Here is a 14170-nt window from a genome sequence, read left to right on the forward strand (position 1 = left end):
ACACACACAACACACACACACATCCTGAGTTGCGAGTCGATGGGCGGCTCGCAACTGGGGGCCACGACAAAACACACACACACACGCACCCCTAGTTGTGAGTCGATGGTCAACTTGCAACTGGGGGTCCTCAACAAACACTCACCCCCTAGTTGCGAGTCGATGGGCTTCATGCAACTGGGGACCCTCCACACACACACACAAACACGCACACACACACACACACAGACACAACAACAACAACAACAACAACTACTACTACTACTACTACAACAACAACAACAACAACAACAACAACAACAACAACAACAACAACAACAACAAATACAACACATCCTAGTTGCGAGTCAATGATTGACTTGCAACTGGGGCACGGTTACAAGTCGATGGTTGAGTTGCAACTGAAGCAGACTACAAGAAAACGAAACAAACTACGGGCCTAGTTGCAGGTCAAGGGTGGACATGCAAAATGGGAAACCATGAAACTACGATACGAGTTGCGAGTTGAGGATGGACTTGCAACTAGGACAACAACAAAACTATGTGCTCGGTTGCGAGTCGAGGGTGGACATGTAACTGGGATAACTGCGAAACTACAAACCTAGTTGCGAGTCAAGGGTGAACTTGCAACTGGGACGAAACAAACTACAAGCCTAGTTGCGAGTCAAGAGTGGACTTGCAACTGGGACAACTACGTAAAACTACGATACCATTTGCGAGTCGATGGTGGACTTCCAACTAGGACAATAACAAACTATGAGCCAAGTTGCGAGTCGAGAGGTGACTTGCAACTGGGATGAAACACAAAACGCATGCCTAGTTGTGAGGGGAGGGTGGACTTGCAACTGGAACAACTAGGAGTCCATTTATGAGTCGAGGGTCAAATCTACAAATTCTCCACCAGGCCACAAGAAACACACAATGAAAACGAACAAAATAGTAATGGGACACCTCCTAAACGACGACATATATCGGCCCATGTCAAAAGAAATGCGAGAATAGGCCGACACATAAGAAAATGGGACAAGAGGACGCACGACAAAGAAGAACAAGCTGAGACGGGAACGCATGATCAAGTTTGTATGAATATTAAAGCCACAAATCAGACGGTTATAGGCTTAGATGAGACATCACTAAATCTCAACAAAAATCGTGAAAACCATATGGCCTACAAATAACAAAGACTAAACCCCAAACACAATAACAATCCAGTTGCGGCACGCATGCGATGCCCGATGGCAACAACAACACATGAGAAGTAGACAAAAAAGTACGAATCCTGAAGCTTTTGATCTGGCGGCAGAAAAGTTAGATGATAGTCAACACAGATTTTTTTTTCTGCACGGCAGTCGACATGGATTAACAATTTGCTAGCAAAATTTATACCCAGTGATATCATTCCTGAAAAAACTAAGAAACAAAAAATTGACTGAATAAACTGAAGCCCGACAGACGTGAAAATGCAGTACATAAAACACTGACAACTCAAAAGGAAGAGAAAACACAAACCCCTAAATCCCTGCAAAAAAGTATAAACAGATAAATTACAAGAATACATGGACGAGAATGTAGAGAGAGCACTCGTGCAGGGTCAACAACACTTCCAGCATCGTGCTAAAAAACATGAATCTTGACTTCTGGTGATATATAGAGCAAAAAAGATAAAACAGACAAAAGATAAATATCCTGCCTACAAAAAACTAAGGGACAAACCCAGTCTAACAAACACAAAGGAGGGCGAAAAAAGGCCTACAGCCCACGTAGACAAGGAGCAGCACACAACAGCAAAAAAAAGCCCATAACGAACAACCACCGTGGCCTGTGCAAAAAGACTAGCGACGAGAAAACGCAAACTAAAACTAGCGTGGAGCATGAATCTTGGAGCTTTTAGATCCTGTGGTAGAAAAGTTAGATGTGACATAATTAATTCACATCTAGATATGAGTTAGCTAATCCGTAATATAAATACGTGAGCTGCTCAACACATAGGAGGAATATATAGCTGTGATTTCACATGAACCCCAGAAGCATATATTTGTGTGTCATACTTTACCTAGGATTCATTTCATGCAAATTCATCCAAAAAAAATCTACGGTGCTCAACAGGCTAAACTTAAACACTAGTATTGGGAATTTGAACGATGTCTAATTAAAAGTCAGTCAAATGTCAAATAGACAGTCCCAACATTTATTATGATTTTACTTACATGTACAAACAACCCTGTTTTTTACAGCACTAGCTAGGAATACCCATTCACACGTTTATACAGCTTCCACCTACACAAGTCCATCCATCCTCCACACAACGAATTTACGACAGACAACCCATACACACATCACCTGATCACTGCATGCGTGTCCATCTCAACGAGTCATCATCACCATAGATGATCTCATCCTCATGTTGTGAGGATAGGGGGGAGGTAGGTGGACTTGTTGCCGAGCACCCTGGCCTTGGTGTCGGGGAAGAAGGCCGTCGTCTCCAGCAGCTCTCCGCCTTCGCCCACGCCGATGGGGTAAGCCAGGAGGTGGCCCGGCAGGTCTCCCTGAGGCGGCGTGTCGCTCGCGAACATGTCCCAGTGCTGCCGCGCCACCTCGTTCACCCTGCGCACGCACGCCAGGCTCGATGGCTGGAGGAGGTCGACGGTTGCCGCGGCCTGGCCCAGGTGCTCCTGCCACAGGGCAAGTCGTAGGCCGTGCACCTGCCCCCTCGCCGGCCGGTTGGTGGACGCGAGGTAGCCCGGCTGGTACGCGCCCATGGCGATCTCCGAGTCCCGTCCGCCGTCCATGGAGCGCTGGTTGATGTTGGCCGACCCCACGATGACGTACTCGTCGTCGACTGCAAACAAAATGTCAGCAAGACATAGTACCATCAACTTCTTTGACATGGCACTAAGGTCTAAGGCATGGGTTACCTATCATGGTCTTGGCGTGGACGTAGATCATGAAACGCCTGGCCTGCTGTGCCCTGACGTAGTCGGTGTCAGGGTCGGGCCTCTCCGGCGGCACGTACTCGCCGGGGCCGGGCGCCTCCCTGTTGCCGAGGCAGAAGAAGGTGAGGTAGTCGGTGGGCCTGGCCTGGATGCCCTTGGCCTGAATGGCGAGCGCGACGTCCTTGTACATCATCTCCATGGTCCGGCGCTGCCAGTCGAGGATGGCCTGCACGGAGCCGCTCTCGGGCACGCCCTCGGGCCACATGGGCACCACCACGTAGACGGCGAAGCGCTCGCCGGCCTCGATCTTGCTCACGATCTTGAGCGACAGCTCCTTGGGGATGAGGTGCAGCGCGTTGATGTCCTCCACGGCGACGCCGTCGTCGCGGCTCCACGCGTAGGAGCTCCCCAGGAAGTACTGGTTCTCGATGTAGATGAAGTCGCGGGCGCGGCGGATGGCGTGGATGTAGGCGTCCTGGATGCTGCGCTCGATCACGTGGTCCTTGCCCGTCTCGAGGCCGATCAAGGCCGCCTCCTCGGGCTTCTCCGGGAACCCCGCCGCCGCGCCGCCGTCGATGGACCGGAACACCTGCACGTTCCACGAGTCGGCGTCCTGGACCGCCTCGCGCGCCGCCCAGCCCCGGTCGAGGGTGACGAGGTGGTTGTCGCCGTCGCCCTGCTTGCGCCAGCGCTGCTCGAAGTTGTCGAGCACGTCCCACGCCGCCGGGCCCTCGACGCGGCAGTGGATGTCGTGCCACGGCTCCCTCGGCCCGCCCTTGCTGATGGACGCTCCGGGGAAGTTGGGCTGGTGGAAGTCGTCGCGGTGCGTGGTGCCGAGCGTCCGGAACAGAGGGTGCTCCTGCGTGTCGTACCTCCCGTCGCAGAGGTCGATGCCGCCGAGGAAGCTGACGAGGCCCGGCGACGCATTGGCTGCGGCGGTGCGGCTGCTGTCGACGATGACCGTCTTCTGGTGGTGGGTGAACATGGCCGCCGTCTCCACGTCCTGCACGTAGCTCCTGCCCTGGTCGGGGTTCCGGGGGCAGAGGATGCAGCGCACGCCCGTGCCACGGAAGTACGTGGCCGTGTCCTCGTCGTGCGTGGCCATGAGACCGTCGCGCCGGATGGCACCGAGGCCCAGCGACGTCCGGTCGTCCCACACCAGCATCAGCACCGTGACGCCGTCGGCCGCCTTTCTCTTGAGCAGCTCGCCGAGCGTTCCCGACGACGGCTTACGCGGGTCGCGCACGAGCGCGACGCCGGTGTTGACCGACCACCCGGCGATGTAAACCATCCTCCGGGCGTTCGTGATGGCCTCGAACACGTCCTCCCAGCAGCGGCGCGGCTGGTAGGGCTTCCCTCCGGCGAGCGTGACATGGACCCGCTGCGCGAAGGCGTCGGAGATGTGGGCGTCCTGGTAGAGCCTGACGCGGCAGCCGCGGCGCTGGCCGAAGAAGGTGCGCGGCACGCCCGGGTAGGCCGCGGAGCCGACGCCGGCGCCCCAGCGGGCGGCCGGGTCGCGGGCGACGTCGGTGAAGCGGAGCTGGACGTGGATCCTGTCGCCGGCTTCGAGCGGGCGGCGCTTGTCGTCGCAGATGGGGAGCCACTGGTCAACCCACTGGCCGGCGAGCAGGGCGCGGTCGGTGGGGAGGTAGGCGCGGCCGATGAGCGTGGCGCCGACGGGGTTGTCGGCCTTGACGGTGAAGATGACGTGGGCGGCGTCGTGGGCGCAGTAGACGTGGAACGACTCGTCCCACCTGGGCGCGTTGCTCGGGTCCAGCATGCGCGTCCGGCCGACGCGCGCCTTGTCGATGTCCACCGTCGCGTACAGCTTGCCCGCCGTGCCGCCGAGCCCGATGGCGTTCTCCAGCTGCTGCAAGCGCGCGTTTCTCTACGTGTGGTCAGGCATGGCTAAAAGTTTCAACGAAATTTCTAGCGAAATCCAACCTGAGAGTTGTTGCAGAATGACAGTTTCTTGATCCAGGAGAAGACTCTCTTCTTCATAACAGTCTGCTTCCATGCATGCATGCACATATTACTGTACTGAAATCACAGAGAACATTGTAGAAGAGCGTACGAGGTAAGAGGAAGCCATGGCGGACCTTGCGGGTGGGTCGGAGCTGGCCGCCGGAGGTGACGGACAGGTCGGCCTCCAGGATCTTGGCGTCAACCACGCCGTGCAGCAGCAGCTGGGCCATCTTCTTCTTCCTCCTCCTCGTCGCCTTCTTCTGCTGTCGCTTCTTGCGCTCAGACGGCTGGCTGGCCTCCAAAGCCGACACTTGTATTGTATATATACAGTCTCCCATCTAACTGCAGAGAGCATGCAAGGATTATCCATGGCGATGTGGGTCAGCTTAACTTCCTTCCTTTCATCCGTTCCCTTCCTTCCTTGAAGAACAATTCAGGGAGAAGACGTCTCGAGAGGGCTACTGAAAGGTATCGAGGCAAGGGATCTTATATTAGAACAGCTAGCGCAAGAAAAGCTAAGGTTCTTCCAGGTTGTTTGTTTACTTTAGTCAGTCAACAGTCCTAGATTTTACTACCCGCTGGCTGCTTTCTCTGAGAGGAGAAGCGGTGAAGATTCTGGCGCATGCGGGGTTCTGCTTTTTACTGCTGCGGAAAAGCTTGTGTGCTTTCTAGATGTTGCATACCACTCAAAGCTTAGTGGTACATTGTCATGTTAGATCTCAATATAGTACCAACTAAGATTTCGTTAAGTCCCAGTCGATTGAGATTTATCAATCTCATTTTAGGAATTGACTAGACGACTTTTTTCTTCTTTTTTCAACTTTCTCAACTGCAAGCAAAAAATAGAAAAATAAAACAAAAGTTCAACCGCAACACGTGGTGCAAAATAAAAATGTTGATGAGCCACAAACCAACTGCTCCCAATGTCGAGTGTCGAGTCTGTCGACCCCCTTTCCTCTCCCCTCATCGCCCACGAAGCGGTGAAAACCGACGCGTGCCCCGACCCTCCCCTGAGACACAACACAGTGAGGGATGTAAAGTAGGATCTAATATATTGTCCTTATACACGTATTTGTATACGTATGTAATTGTAATTGTGATCATCTATATATTGAGACGTGAGGCTGGATATCAATCACTCATGCAAAACCCTAAACCATGTATTTCAACATGGTATCAGCCAAGTCGGGCCGCCGCCGCAAGTCCCTCGCGCCGCCGCCCGATCCTCTCTTCCGCGTGGCCGCCGCGTCTTGCTAATTCACGTATGCGCATATGCAGGAATCCATCCAGCTGCTTGCTTGCTAGCTAGCTAGCTAGCTTTGCCCGTCCGCTACCGCCGCTTCCAATCGCTGCTGTTGCGCGTGCCATCCTCTGTTGTTGCCGCGCGCCGCTCCATCCGCACCACCACTGCGATGTCATCCTCCGCTAAGTCCGCCGGCCAAACTGCCGGCGCCCTCGTCTCTTCCCCCGTCGCCACGATCCCCACCACGCTCGCCATCCCGACGATCTCCGTCTTCCTCGGTCGCCACAACTTCATGCTCTGGGGGGCATCACCAGCACCGTTCTTGCCGGTGCCAACCTCCACGGACACCTCGATGGCATCAAGGCGGCACCGGCCAAAACACTCGTTGTCGGCACCGGCGACGCTGCCACTACCGTCACCAACCCGAAGTATCACCAATGGTGGGTTCAAGATCAGCGCGTCAAGGGGCTTCTTCTCACCTCCATGGATGAGGATATTGCATGCCAACTCATTGGCTGCGAGTCGGCGCATGCGGTGTCGACAGCCGTCGCCGCCATGTTCGGCGCCCAGAGCCGCGCCAATGTCCGCCACATCCGGCGGCAACTTTAGTCGCTGAGGAAGGACGATCTGTCCGCCGCGGAATACATGCACAAGATGAAGGCCCTGGCCGACACTATGGCCGCCGCCGGCTCTCCGATCCGTGATGATGAGCTTATCGATCACATCCTCACCGGCCTTGGCTTCGCCTACAACTCCATCGCCGCCTCCTTGGGCGTGAGTAACGCGCCCATGCCCTACTCCAGTTTTTACTCATTGGTTCTGTCATTTGAGGCGCTGCAAGCACAGTAGAGTGCGGTGGAGGGGTGGTCTCCCTCTGCGAACGCCATGACCCGTTCGGGTTCGTACGGCGCGGGCGGACACGCACCCTACTCCGACCCTATCCCTCCCAAGGAGGGGAGCGCCCGGCTGATGGACATGGCTAGCCAGGGCAGAGCCGCCAGGTCGGTAATGGCGGCAGCACCGGCAGCCGTGACCGCAACGCTGGTTATGCCGGCAATGGCCGGCAAGGTCGAGGGGGCAACGCCGGCAACAACGACGGAGGAGGTGGGCGTCGCAACCGCTGGCGTTCCCGGTGACAAATTTGCAAGAACTGGGGCCATGAAGCCGACGACTACCACAAGCGCTATGATCAGGATCACAACTCTCGCTCCACCAACTCGGCCTCCACCAACACAGTGGACTTTCCTTGGGTACTGGATACTGGGGCTACGGATCACTTGACTAATGATCTTGAGCGCCTCCAGGTTCACGAGCGCTATAACGGTAAGGATCAGGTTCAGGTGGCCAATGGTGCAGGTTTGTATATTTCACACATTGGTCAATCGCGTTTACCCGGTTCATCTCTTAAACTGCGTAACATCCTTCATGTTCCACACATTAGCCAAAATCTTTTCTCTGTTTATCATCTTCTTTGTGATAATGACGTGTTTGTTGAATTTCACCATCGTTTTTTCCTTGTTAAGGACAAAGCAACCAGGCACGTCATCCTTCCGATAGAAGTTACGGGGGGGGGGGGTGTCTATTCGGCCCCCTTCGCTCGTGCGTCATTCTCATCGTCTCGCCGTGCCTCCTGCGGTGTTCGAGTTTCGTCATCCCAATGGCATCAACGTCTTGGTCATCCTGCAAATAATGTGGTCACTTCCATTGTTCGGAGTCATGAACTTTCGTGTTCTAGTTCAAATAATTCATCGTTAGTTTGTGATGCCTATCAGCGTGCTAAGAGTCATCAACTACCTTATTCTACTTCGTTTCATATCACTATTATACCTCTTGAATTAATATATTTAGATGTTTGGGGTCCCGCTCTTGCTTCGTCGGGAGGGTACAAGTATTATGTTAGTTTTACTGATCACTACACACACTTCACCTGGATTTATTTGCTTAATCACAAGTCTGATGTTGAGCAAGTTTTCTACAACTTTCGGGCTCATGTCGAACGCCTTCTGGATTATAAACTCAAGGCCGTTCAGTCCGACTCGGGTGGTGAATACCACAAACTCCATCGCTACATTCAACGCATGGGCATCTCTCACCGAGTGTCATGTCGGCATACCTCTCAGCAAAACGGTATTGCCGAGCGCAGACACCGACATTTGGTCAAGACTGGCCTTGCCTTGCTTGCGCACTCCTCTCTTCCACTTCGGTTTTGGGATGAGGCTTTTCTTATGGCATGTTACCTCATCAACTGTATGCCCACTCCGGTTCTCAACAAGGACACACCTCTATTCCGTCTGTTTCATGTTCAGCCCAACTACTCCTCCCTTTGGATTTTTGGGTGTGCTTGCTGGCCTAGTCTCCGCAAGTACAATGCTCACAAGCTTGAGTTCCGTTCCAAGATGTGTCTCTTCCTTGGCTATAGTCCTTTGCATAAGGGCTATAAGTGTCTTGACCGTACCTCTGGTCAGATATACATCTCTCGTGATGTTGTTTTTGACGAGACGGTGTTTCCTTACTCCCAACCAGGCGTCTAGGTTGATCCTGCTTCTCTCGAACATGCGCTCACTTTTCCTCTGATGAACCAATTTCGGATGTCCATGTGCGTAAATATGACTTGTCCTATTTGTCACCTAACTTGTCCTCTACAGGTGCTATTGCTTTCAGTTCCCCTCAGGTACATGTTGCTGCCCCGCCGCCTCCTGATGAGCCCGACGTGCATGCTCAGGACGTGCATGTCCCGCCGCTCGAGGCAGGTGCAGCTGCCTCGCCAGGTAGCGCGACCGCGGATGCGGCTGGGTCGCCACCCTCGCCCGGTGCGTCGCCCGGGCCGCCACCTTTGCCTGGGCCGGTCTAGCCCACCGTCGTCTCTCGGCCCGTGTCGCCTCTTGCTGAGGTCTCCTCAGCTGCGACACCCTCGGCCGAGCCCTCGTCGCTGCCGTCTTCTCCTACCGACGATGCCGCTCCAGAGCATGCTATGGTTACACGCCATCATGATCATACGCGCAAGGAGAAGTCTTACTGTCGGTGTCAAAACCGGGGGATCTCGGGTAGGGGGTCCCGAACTGTGCGTCTAGGCGGATGGTAACAGGAGGCAGGGGACACGATGTTTACCCAGGTTCGGGCCCTCCTGGTGGAGGTAATACCCTACATCCTGCTTGATTGTTCTTGATAATATGAGTAGTACAAGAGTTGATCTACCACGAGATCGAAGAGGCTAAACCCTAGAAGCTAGCCTATGGTATGATTGTTGTTGTTGGTCCTATGGACTAAACCCTCCGGTTTATATAGACACCGGAGGGGGCTAGGGTTACACAGAGTCTTACAAGGAAGGAGATCTACATATCCGTATTGCCAAGCTTGCCTTCCACGCCAAGGAGATCCCATCCGGACACGGGACGAAGTCTTCAATCTTGTATCTTCATAGTCCAACAGTCCGGCCAGAGGATATAATCCGGCTGTCCGGATACCCCCTAATCCAGGACTCCCTCAGTAGCCCCTGAACCAGGCTTCAATGAGGATGAGTCCGGCGCGCATATTGTCTTCGGCATTGCAAGGCAGGTTCCTCCTCTGAATACTTCATAGAAGATTTTGAACACGAGGATCGTGTCCGGCTCTGCAAAACAAGTTCCACATACAACCGTAGAGAGAATAATATTTTCAAAAATCTAATCTGCTGACGCATTCCGCAGTGTGACATCACACCACAGCCAGGTCACCATTCGAATCGTTTTTCACAACCAACCTCAGTGTGTTTCGCGAGGCAGTTTCCTTGGCACGTCTTGTCGAAGCAGAGATCGTGTCCCCTTATTACGGGATTCTCATCAATACGGACGTGGGTAACCCAACCGCGCCATCAATTACGGCGCTTGGGGGATAAGCGAGTTTTACCAGGCTGGTGGGGGCGCATAGTTTAGTCCGCCCTTATAAAGGGATAAGGGTTCACCTTTTTCTACCCACGCCTTCTTCCTCCTTACTCATCCATTCTCGCGCACTCGAGCTCCAGCGCCCAAGTCCACATCCTTCTCCTCAACCCTCTCCAAACATGCCCGGAGCGGGAGGCAAGTGGATGGTCTCCTCCGTTACGGAGGGAGACATCAAAAAGCTGCGCGGGGCCAGATACTTAGCCGCGGATATCGCGACCGGCTGCCAGCCGCGGGGCAGATCGTCCCTACCCCGAAACCTCACGAAAGGGTGGTTTTCCTCACCCACTTCGTCCGCGGACTGAGGTTTCCCCTCCATCCATTCGTCTGCGGCCTTATGTTCTGTTATGGGATGGACTTCCATGATCTGGCCCCGAATTTCATCATCAACATCTCGGCATTCATCGTCGTGTGCAAGGCTTTCCTCCGCATCCGGCCCCACTTCGGCCTGTGGCTGAAGACCTTAAATGTCAAACCGAAGGTAGTGGGCGGTCAACAAGCGGAATGCGGCGGAGCCATGGTAGGCAAAATGCCCAACGTTACATGGCTCGAGGGCTCCTACGTGGAGACCATAAAGGGGTGGCAATCAGGGTGGTTCTACATCACCGAGCCGTGCGACACCAACTGGGTGGCGGCCCCCGAGTTTCGATCCGGAATCCCCACTCGGCTTACTTCCTGGAAGGAGAAGGGCATGTCCTGGCGCTCATCGGTGGAGCTGGACAGACTCCAGAAGTGTATCCGGAACATGATAAGCAAGAAACTTAAGCTCTTCCGCCGGATCCTCCCGTGTCAACAACGGGCTTTCAACTTATGGGAGTTTGACCCGGCATAGCACCAGACTCTACGCGAGCTCTTCGACACGATGCATAAGGACGTCTGGAAGGTGCTGTTTAAGGGCACCGAGGTCCCCCCTCCCCTTACCGAGGACCGCGGGCTAAGCGCGACGCACCCTGGAAATCCGGTAAGTTATGTACATCCCGTAGGGTATTTATTTTCCATAGTTTAACCATGTGCGGGATCTGAGCTCCCATGCCTTTGACAGGACTGGGTGGAGACATCGGAGCAGATTGACTGCCCGGCCCCTCTGCCCGAAGACCCTGCAGACGCTCTCCTGACGAATATGCGGACTCCGGCTCCTTATGAGGTGCCTAAGAAGAAGATCAAGAAGAAGGCCACGGGAACCCGAAAGAGTTCCCGGCTGTAACGCCCCGAGACCGATGTGCCACGTGTCTTCCTGTTATTCGCTGTTGTTGCCTTGTCATTTCTTGTGTGTCATGCATTGCATATCATGTCATCATGTGCATTTCATTGCATACGTGTTCGTCTCATGCATCCGAGCATTTTCCTCGTTGTCCGTTTTGCATTCCGGCGCTCCGTTCTCCTCCGGTGGTCGTTTCTACCTTTCTTTCTTGTGTGGGGATTAAACATTTCCGGATTGGACATAGACTTGCCAAGCGGCCTTGGTTTACTACTGGTAGACCGCCTGTCAAGTTTCATACCATTTGGACTTCGTTTGATGCTCCAACGGTTAACCGAGGGACCGAAAAGGCCTCGTGTTTGTTGCAGCCCAACACCCCTCCAATTCGGTCCAAAACCCACCTAAACCTGCCCCATCATCTCGGTCGTTCGATCACGATCGCGTGGCCGAAAACCGCACCTCATTTGGACTCTCCTAGCTCCCTCTACCTATATAAACACCTCCCCCTCCGAAATTCGCGGTCGAAACCCTAGCGTCTTCCTCCTCGCGCTGCCGGACATGTCCAGCCTCCACGTCGCCCCGGCCAATCACGGCTTGACACGTCGTCACCGCCGCCTCCCGCGCCAACCCCGCCGTGCCACGTGTCCGCGCCGCCCTGTCCTCACCGCGCCTCCCAGCCGCGCGGCCCGCCCAGGCCCGGGGCGAGCCCGCGGGGCCCATCCAGCGCCGCCCCGAACGCCCGAGCCTCACCGCCTCTTCTCCGCCGGCGACAGCCGCCGTTCGTCGTCTTCGCCGCAGCCATATGCGTCGCCGCCGCCGCCAGGTGCTCGCCGACCACCGCGGCACCTGCCGGAGCTCCGCCCCGCGCCGCAGCCGGCCATCGCCGCCGCCTTCGCGCGCGCCTCCCGCGGCCGCCGCCCTGCTCGCCGGACCTCGCCGCGCCCCGATCCGATCGCCGGCTGCCCCATCCTCCCGCCGGCGGCTGCTTCTTCTTCCCTGACAAATCCGGCCCGGCTACAGTGTCTCCGTCCGTGCCTCGGTTCGCGCGCCGGATGAACCCTAGATCTGGAGGTCTATTTTTTTCACTAAGTCCCCGAGTTTTCCATGTTTCAAATGCCCATGTTCATCAGGTCGTAACTTTGCATCCATAGCTCCGTTTTGGACATATAGCATATCAAAATGTTCGCCTCAGAGAGCACATCATTTAATCTCAGTGCATCATCTTCATTTGAGCTCATCTGGATGCCCGAAATGCTGTTGGAAGAGAGCTCTTTGAGTTAATTGTCAGATCTGCTGTACCAAATAGCTATTTGTCATTTTTGCCATGATTATTGTGCGCATGATATGCTCATGAGCTCTACATGTGTTTTGTTATATGCCATGCCATCTATCCAGAGGTGCAATCCATGTATTTTTGTGATGTGTGTGGTGACTAGCACAAGCTTGCAAAGTGGTGCATTCATTAATGCTGATTTCAGGGACTTAGGATTTCTCTAAGTCCTTGATCTGTTTTATCAATATGCCATATGTTCATGTAGTTTCCTAGTGATCCGTTCCTCTTTTCAGGATGATCAGTAAGGATGTTTTGTTAATCTTGTGGTGCTCTATCCATCCATGTCTTTGTTTGCAATTATGGAGCACCCTAGCTTGAGTCAATCGAGCTTTACTTTTGCTATTTCGTGAATCTGGGCAGATTGTCTACTTGTTAGCGATTTTGCCAAGGATGTTGTAGTTGATCCGTGCATGCTATGTTGTTGTTCTTGCCATGTCTAGCTTGTATAATGTCTATTCTTGATGGGTGTATACTTAGATTGTCATGCCTTGCTCTGTAGTGAGTGCATCGAGCTCGTAAACATGCCTATTTGATATCTGATTTGCATGCTCCAGTTTTTCACTAAGTCTGAGAGTCTGATTATGTTTTTGCCATGTTCGCATGCTTGCAATTGTATTTTTCTGTTCCCTCATGGCTCAAGGTCACTAAGGGACTTTTGTTAAGCTCTTTGAGTAGCTCCATTCCATGCTTTACTTTGCCATGTTCAGGCCCTATAGCTTATAGTTTTCATGCTCCAAAGAGTGCTACCTGATCTGAAATTCCAGGCTTGTGTTAATTTCACTAAGTCTGAAATCTGTTTACCAATTGCATTTTTGCCATGCTTGTTTGAACCTATTAATGGATGAATTGGCCCTACCTCAGTGTTCATCTTTTGTTAAACATCATGAATGGATCCCTGCCATGTATTTTGTTGCCATGCTTGAGTGCTGTAGCATGTTCATCTTGTTGCATTTAGATGGCTACTTGCTATAAATCGCGGAACGTGGCCATATTTGAATTGGTTGCCATTTCCAAATCGTGACTCTGATTCCGGCGTTCTTTATTTCGTTTTCAAGCGATTTCATCTCACCTTTCCAGTGGCACACTTGGATTTCCAAGTTGAGGCCAGGTTCAAGCATTCCTTTGCAAATCATGCATATGCATCGCATACCGCATCCCGCATATCATATCATGTTCATGTGTTGGTTGTTTACTATGTTGTGTGCTTCTTTCCGGTGTTTGCTTCTTCGGGTTGGTTCCGGTAACGTCGCGTTTGTGAGGACCCGTTCGTCTATGTTCGTTTATCTGCTTCATGGACTCGTTCTTCTTCCTTGCGGGATTTCAGGCAAGATGACCATACCCTCGAAATCACTTCTATCTTTGCTTGCTAGTTGCTCGCTCTTTTGCTATGCCTATGTTGCGATACCTACCACTTGCTTATCATGCCTCCCATATTGTTGAACCAAGCCTCTAACCCACCTTGTCCTAGCAAACCGTTGTTTGGCTATGTTACCGCTTTGCTCAGCCCCTCTTATAGCGTTGTTAGTTGCAGGTGAAGATTGAAGTTTGTTCCTTGTTGGAACATGGAGATGTTGTTCCTTG

At 53.3% G+C, this 14170-nt stretch overlaps 1 protein-coding gene across 3 annotated transcripts; it reads right to left on the reverse strand.

Moving 5' to 3' along the window:
- Positions 1–2182: 2182 nt before the first annotated feature.
- LOC119290192 (phospholipase D alpha 1-like) lies at positions 2183–5169 on the reverse strand. 3 transcript variants are annotated; one of them, XM_037569204.1, is made up of 4 exons: positions 5033–5169; positions 4878–4940; positions 2916–4800; positions 2183–2839 (listed from the first exon to the last, which is right to left on the reverse strand). In XM_037569204.1, exons 1-4 carry the CDS (start codon positions 5126–5128, stop codon positions 2400–2402), a joined length of 2484 nt encoding a protein of 827 aa, XP_037425101.1. In that variant the 5' UTR covers positions 5129–5169; the 3' UTR covers positions 2183–2399. The 3 variants fall into 3 exon arrangements, with proteins under 3 accessions (XP_037425101.1, XP_037425100.1, XP_037425099.1); XM_037569203.1 differs by having other exon boundaries at positions 2916–4803; XM_037569202.1 differs by having other exon boundaries at positions 2916–4821.
- Between the last annotated feature and the right edge of the window lie 9001 nt (positions 5170–14170).

Source organism: Triticum dicoccoides, chromosome 1A (assembly GCF_002162155.2).
Source record: "Triticum dicoccoides isolate Atlit2015 ecotype Zavitan chromosome 1A, WEW_v2.0, whole genome shotgun sequence".
In the NCBI taxonomy this organism is placed as follows: Eukaryota; Viridiplantae; Streptophyta; class Magnoliopsida; order Poales; family Poaceae; genus Triticum; species Triticum dicoccoides.

Excerpts from the sequence above, each read along its gene's own strand:
- LOC119290192 (XM_037569202.1), bottom strand. The coding sequence starts at position 5,128 with ATGGCCCAGCTGCTGCTGCACGGCGTGGTTGACGCCAAGATCCTGGAG. Across the intron at positions 4,941-5,032 it reads AGCTCCGACCCACCCGCAAG|ACTGTTATGAAGAAGAGAGT; the intron begins GTCCGCCATGGC and ends GCATGGAAGCAG. Across the intron at positions 2,840-2,915 it reads CCACGCCAAGACCATGATAG|TCGACGACGAGTACGTCATC; the intron begins GTAACCCATGCC and ends TTTTGTTTGCAG.